General features: G+C 35.1%; 1 protein-coding gene across 3 annotated transcripts in view; it reads left to right on the top strand.

Moving 5' to 3' along the window:
- Window positions 1-7,155, top strand: part of PPP1R1C (protein phosphatase 1, regulatory (inhibitor) subunit 1C) — a 141,247-nt gene that overhangs the window by 127,804 nt on the left and 6,288 nt on the right. For 2 of the 3 annotated variants that reach the window (XM_011959420.1, XM_011959419.1), the window contains exon 5: window positions 2,761-3,240. In XM_011959420.1, the coding sequence (XP_011814810.1) occupies window positions 2,761-2,849 (89 nt within the window). In that variant the 3' untranslated portion in view covers window positions 2,850-3,240. Of the gene's footprint in view, window positions 1-2,760; window positions 3,241-7,155 lie in introns of those variants that run through there. The other variant, XM_011959421.1, reaches the window with a different exon arrangement.

Here is a 7,155-nt window from a genome sequence, read left to right as displayed (position 1 = left end):
AATTATTACATAGTCCTCAGCAGATTTTTCACTTTAATCTCAGCATTATTGCATCTATAATCAGATGAATATTGATGACGGGAAAAGAGAGAGATTGCTTTGAAGCTTGCTTCAAAGCACACATCAATCAATCGTTTATTATCCAATTGAAAGACGGTATTAGAGTAAACTGCTTTGGGAATCAAAGAATTTGTTGTAGATATTCTGGTGAACAGCTCTCTGGTAACGTGTGACCTGCTCCTGCCTCATCAAAATGTTTCACCTGGAAATAGTTGTGTCACAGTTGTATAGGGCTAAGGAAGACCTTCTAACATTTGTCCAAGTGAGTGATTTTACTTTGCAAAATGGCTTTTTCATATAATTTTGTGACCATTATTATTATAAAATAATTAAATGTGGATCAGGATAAACAAGCAGACCTATTCTCAAGTGTGAAAAGTGGGTAATTAATGGATTCATGAGTTACACATCTTATTTATTGATTTTTTCCTTTATATTTAATCCTCTCATTTAGACAAATCGATGTGGACGTTAAATTATTACCTCTTATTTAAAGAACATTATCTCAATTTATTACTCTGTAGCTACCTTGTGGTAACTACAATTTATTATTTATTACTCTGTAGTTACCTTGTGGATGAAAAAGATGAGCTCTGGAGTCACTAGAACCTTTGAAAACCTGGCAAGATATAGTCAACTTCAGCTCAGGAAGAAGAGTGGCAGGCGGCTGAATGATTACTGTGCCTTAATATTTCAGAGGGAACCTTGGTGCCAGGTTAATTGGTACACCAAACCTATGATAAATCCTAGAGAATGATGGAAAGTTTGGGTCAGCAGCCAGAAAGATAAAGGTGAAAATGAATCAGTGTCTCTTAATAATGGAACTTTATGACTTACTCATTCATACCCTCATTAATTCATTCAGTATGTGTTGAGGGACTACTATGTGTGAGAACTTCTCTTAGCATCACAATACCCTTATAACCTTGCACAAATCATTTATCTTCTCTAAGTCTAAATTTTACTAGACAGGTGTTTACCACAAGGACTTGTGAGGTTTAGTGACTCATGTATATAAAACTCCAGCAGAGTGACTGGTTGGACACTCAATAAACCCTCTTCCCCTTCCCTGAGCACTGAGACTTCTTTTTCAGGTAATTTATGGTAGTATGAGATGAATTCCATGTCTTAGTAACAAATTTCTCCCTACAGTGTTAGATCAAGAAGAATTGTGAATAATGTATGTTTTCAGATGAAATTACGTATTTAGATATTATTACAAGTGATAAAATATTTTTGCAATCCATAAAGTCCAAGGATGTCACTGTTTGCCAAATAGCCCTCTGAGGCTTGCTGACAGCCATACATGCAAACTTACACATTTCTTGAGACTCTTTGTTTTATAGCAAATGTGAATATGACTTCATTTCATTTATCAATTCTTACTGGAGTGTTTTTTTAGTAATACTTAAAAAATCTCATAAACTAATTTTATAAGATACAAAAAAGTGTAAAATTTCGCACATTAACCATCACTAGATGCATAAAGTTTCAGCTCCTCTGATGTCTTAACAGAATAGACTCGAGGGAAATGAAAGATAATTTTGTAGATTGAGTGTGGTTGTTGTAATTGTCTTCTGATTTATACCCTAAATTTGAAATAATTTTGAAAAAAGTCTAAAGATAGATTATTGTGGAACTGCCAAAGGCATATGCCAAATTGTTACTTCATTAATTCAATCAATCATTTAGTCAATAAATATTAATGAGTACCTACTGTTTGCTAGGCACTGTGCCTGGGACTCCAAAATGAAATTACATATTTCTCAGCATCAAGGAGTTTTCTCTAATGAGAAAGATATGTGAACAAATACAGTTCTATAAGGTAATCAACAATAGATGTTCCAAGAGCAGGGGGAATATGAGAAAGTCTCTATCTACATGGGGAACTGAGGTAGCCATCAGAGAGGAGGCAAGCTGACACCAGAAGGATGAGTGGGAGATTATCAGGTGTGTGCAGGATGAAGATGTCTGGCAGTGAGAATAGAACAAGAAAAGTGTGAAAGCCTGAGGGAGCCTGGAGTGGCCAGGAGGAGAAGTAGGTTAGTGTTGTTAAGTGTAAATTACCCTGAAAGCAAGAAAGGCTGGTGAGAAATGGTAGAGAGCCCAGATTACAAGAGCCTTGTATAGCAGGCAAATGTATGCCAATGTTTTTCCCACTGTGTAGGTTGTGGGGGAAGTTGTTGGAGAATTTTGAATAGAGAAGTTCCATAATCACATTGGTATGTTTAGGTTCTGAGAGAAGATTCACAGTATTGTGATTGTTTTGTTGTTTATAAGATACAGAAATGGCATGCACACCCTTTTGTTCCTAGGGGTTTCAATAGTTCTTGTTGTAATAGAATTGAGGGATGCCAAAAGCAATATTTGAACTAAGTGATACATTAGAATTATCGAATTATAATAAGAATCTGTGAGCAGATTTTTAATTCACAGGTTTTTAATAGGCTGTGATGCAATCCCTAATGGAGAAGCTTTAATGATGAAAGATAGCCTGCCTCTAATGGAAATTCATCTGGGTATGTTTTTATTGCTCAGTGAATTAAAAGGTTTTTATAGGATTACATTGTTAAGATTCTTGGAGAAAAACATATAAACAGCAAATGAAAACTTTCCACTCTTCTTTATCTCTTGCAGCAAAGCAGTTAATATTCCAGAAATGAAAATCATTTAAATTTTGCGTAATTTTTATAATTTCAGGGGTTAAGCATCTGAAAGGCCAGAATGAATCAGCATTCCCTGAAGAAGAAGAAGGCACCAGTGAAAGAGAGGAGCAGCAGGACCATTAATTACTGGTCTGCAGCAAGAAGGCTTCTTGGAAATAACTGAACTATTAACTTTTCTGAATATTCCATGGAATTCCACTGCTTGATTTCCGGAAGCATCCTCCATCTCTGCACCCCCACTCATACAGTAGCTATGCACCTCCTGGAAGTCTCCTTAACTGAACTTTAGAACTAAGTACACATTGTTCCACATCACTTACAATTAAAGAATAAGCATTTATTTTACAGTGATTCTGCTTTTTAACTATGTAAAAATTTGCAGACATGTGACTGTTCTAACTTTAATACTGCCAGAGCTTAATCCTTGATGTCCTACTGATAAGGTTTGCATTCTAACAACACATGTAAATAACATCACTTTAAGAGTAAAAAATAAATAGTAAATACATTTAGACATGAGTGTATGTGTATGTGTGTATGTGTGTGTGGGTTTAACTTAAAGAGAAATATCTAATAAAACTTTCCTCTTAAGTTTTGCATTGATCAAATTTCTGTATCCAGAACAGAACATAATGTTTATTTTTAAATGATGAAGAAATGCCAGTTTTCTTGATTCAATACACTACAACATTAGATACTAAACATCTTTTTCCCACCAACAACACATTAATGGTTGATTATAAAACTTTAGAACTCTCTTCATTTTCTAAGCTGCGAGATATATATTTCCCAGCATTTTCTCTAGTTATTAAGAAAGAAAAATGATAAATCTAAAAATCTATGCCAAATATTCCTACCCCCTTTTTTAGCTATTACTTTAAATTTGGGTCATCTATTTCCTATTACATTTTGATAAATAATTAGCAGTTTATAAATCTTCCATATCAAAAAATAAGAAATTCCATTAATTCATGCATATAATCATTTATTCATTAATTAAATAAATATCTTTTATGAGCTTATCCCTAGGAAGGTACTCTGCTGGGAATTATGAAAATAAAAGAAACATACTTTTAGCCCTATAGAACTGGCAGAAAAGATTACAGCATTAGCATAAAGCAAGATTTTATATGACAGTATATATTTATTGAATAATTTAAAGTTCTGGGCATTTTGAACAAATTTAATTATACATTATTTGTGAAGGCAAAGTATCTAAACTACAAAATTTAGGGGGAATGGAAGAATACCCAATTTGGTTCCTTTATTAGTAATATTAATGAAATTCAAATGTATCATGGATAAAAAAATGGAAAGATTTCTCAAAACTTAGTAAAGGAAAAATGCAGGCAGGAAGAAAAAATCAAATGTGTAACCCACTGTGGGATCTTAATATCAAGATTCAAATTTGTAAAATGATTGCTTTAAATTTTGAACATGAGTTTTGTAATATAGAAGTTAAGAGAGTTTTATGGAGCTGTCAGAGAATGCAGTGAGTTGACAACATTTTTCGTAGTATTTTTCTCCAAGAAAATAAGTGTGAAACCCATTGATAAGCATACCACAAGTACAAATGACTATTCTAGTTTAATCTCTCTCTCCTTCCTTCTTTCCTTTCTTCTGTCTTTCTCCCTCCCTCCTTCCCTTCTTTTCTTTCTTCCTTTTCTCTCTCCCTCTCTCCCATTCTCCCTCTCCTTCTCTGCCTTTCTGCACCACTCCCTTGACTTTTTCTTTGTTAAGCCAAAACTTTCTGGATTTTCTATACCACCTGCTATGACTCTGTTTGTTTCCCAAGTTTCTCTCTACTTAAAACCTGATTAAGGCCCTTATTTTAAGTGATTTTGAATTATTTGTGTTTGGAAAACATCTTTTTTTTTTTTTTTTTTTTTGAGACAGAGTCTCGCTCTCTCGCCCAGGCTGGAGTGCAGTGGCCGGACCTCAGCTCACTGCAAGCTCCACCTCCCGGGTTTACGCCATTCTCCTGCCTCAGCCTCCCGAGTAGCTGGAACTACAGGCGCCTGCCACCTCGCCCGGCTAGTTTTTTGTATTTTTTAGTAGAGATAGGGTTTCACTGTGTTAGCCAGGATGAGTCTCGATCTCCTGACCTCGTGATCCACCCATCTCGGCCTCCCAAAATGCTGGGATTACAGGCTTGAGCCACCGTGCCCGGCCTATGCCCCCTTGAGTGTATTTGAGACACCCTGAGGTGCTAAAACATAGCATTGCCCTTCCCTTTCCTTGAACAGATGCTTTTAAAATGCTTTTTCAAAAGGACTCAGGCAAACAAAAAGAAACCAAAGCTTTTGCTGATTTTGTAACATCATTTAGGGTAATATACAGGATAGCTTCTGGATTTTTCTGTTCTGTTCTCTATTCCTAAAACACAAAGAAATCAACATTAAGAGTGTAAGATTTCTTTGGGAAATGTTGGTTTCTTCCATTCTGTTCTCCACTCTCAAAACACAGAGATCACAATTAAAAGCTTAAGTTTTCCTTGCGAAATATGTTGACTTTCTCAGAAATTTGAAGGAAACCAGTTGAGATAATGGCTTTTCACTTTACTTTTCACACAGTTATAGTTTACAAAAATTTTTTTTCTAGGAGGCAACTTGGCTTCAGTTTGGCAGAATGGGCAAATAAACTGAAGAAAGCAAAACAAAACAGAAACTATATTTCCCAGATCACATTTATAATATAATTGTTAGTAGCTGGGCTTTGAGTCATTCTGACTTGGATTCAACTACAGCCTCTACCAGATTTCAGACTCAGTTTCTTCATTTGTAAAGTGGGTACAATCATACCTAACCTACTGGGTTATTGTGAGGCTTAAATGAGATAAGACCTATAAAATACTTAGCCAAGCTTAGTGAGCATTTAATAATTGGTGTATATTATTATTAGAGTTAGAAAGGACTTCAGAGGACTTCTATCTTAACTTTATCTACTTCATGATCCTCTTCAACATTATGAACAAGTGATTAATCACCCCACTTATTTATTTTTATTTTGTTTTATTTATTTATTTATTTATTTATTTAGAGATGGAGTCTCGCTCTGTCACCAGACTGGAGTGCAGTGGCGCCATCTCGGCTACTGCAACCTCCACCTCCCCAGTTCAAGCGATTGCCCTGCCTCAGCCTCCCAAGTAGCTGGGACTACAGGTGCCCACCACCACGCTCAGCTGATTTTTTTTTTTTTTTTTGTATTTTACTAGAGACGGGGTTTAACCATATTGTCCAGGATGGTCTCAATGTCCTGACCTCGTGATCCACCCGCCTTGGCCTCCTAAAGTGCTGGGATTACAGGCATGGGCCACTGTGCCCGGCCTACCCTAGTTATTCTTGAATAACTCCAGTATCAAGCCAATCAAAGATCTCCGATTGTTCTGTGTGTTAAACTCTCCCCTTCTACACCTTTCCTACTTCTTTGATTCATCTTTGAAAACTCCAGATATTAAAGAACATTCTGATGTCATTTCTTTGATAAAATGTCATCAGTTCCTCCCAAACTTCTCTTATCCTTCTAGCCACTCACTTTTGGATCCTGTTTAGTTGTTTACACTGACTCTAAGAAAGGCTCTGTCAGGTGAATACGTCAGGAGTTATTTTTCTATCCTCTTATACATGAGAAACAGGCAGAGTGTGGCAGGGTCAGGCAGGATTCTTGACTAGAGTTATTTCTATTGGACGATAATTTTGTAACCCTTTATTCTTCCCAGAGTTATCCAAGGTAAGAGTATTTATAAAAAAAATACTCAGACTGATTTTTTTCCCATTCACTTTCAGTGTTAATTTAATATATGCCAATGTTATATACATTATGGAGAACAATATAATTTTAGCCTGGCCAGGAACAAATTCTTTTTATTTTGTAGTTATAAACATGATTATAATATGTATTAGAAGAAATACGTATCCAGCAACCCCAAATCCATGATTCCATACCTATTATTGCTTAGGATGAGGCAAGTTTAAAGTGTGAGTATATTTTAGGTTTATTTAAAGAAAAATATAGTAGAAATGGTACCCCCAAATCACAAAAGTAATATATAATTGAATGAAAGTTTGGAAGCACTAGTTTTTGTTTTGTTTTTTGTTTTTGTTTTTGTTTTTGTTTTTGAGGAAATGATAGTTTTATTGGGATTGGTAACCACTTTGGTTATGTAGGGACAATGCGCCCATTTTAACAGATGCATATTTAAATATGAAAGGATAAAATGACATGATGTGTGAGATTTACTTTTAAATACATAAGCCAAAACAGACATAAAGCAAGAAAGAAAAATAACAAAATATTGTTAGATAAATCAAGTAGCTGAAATGTTCAAGAAACTAGGTCAGTGGTACTGTGAGATGTCCTATATTCTGGATTTGTCTCTGTTTTTTCCTGGCACTATTTCTTTCTTTCTTTCTTTTTTTTTTTTTTTTTT

This window comes from Colobus angolensis, unplaced genomic scaffold (genome assembly GCF_000951035.1).
Source record: "Colobus angolensis palliatus isolate OR3802 unplaced genomic scaffold, Cang.pa_1.0 Scaffold492, whole genome shotgun sequence".
NCBI classification, from domain to species: Eukaryota; Metazoa; Chordata; class Mammalia; order Primates; family Cercopithecidae; genus Colobus; species Colobus angolensis.
This window is presented reverse-complemented; position numbering and strand designations above follow the sequence as displayed.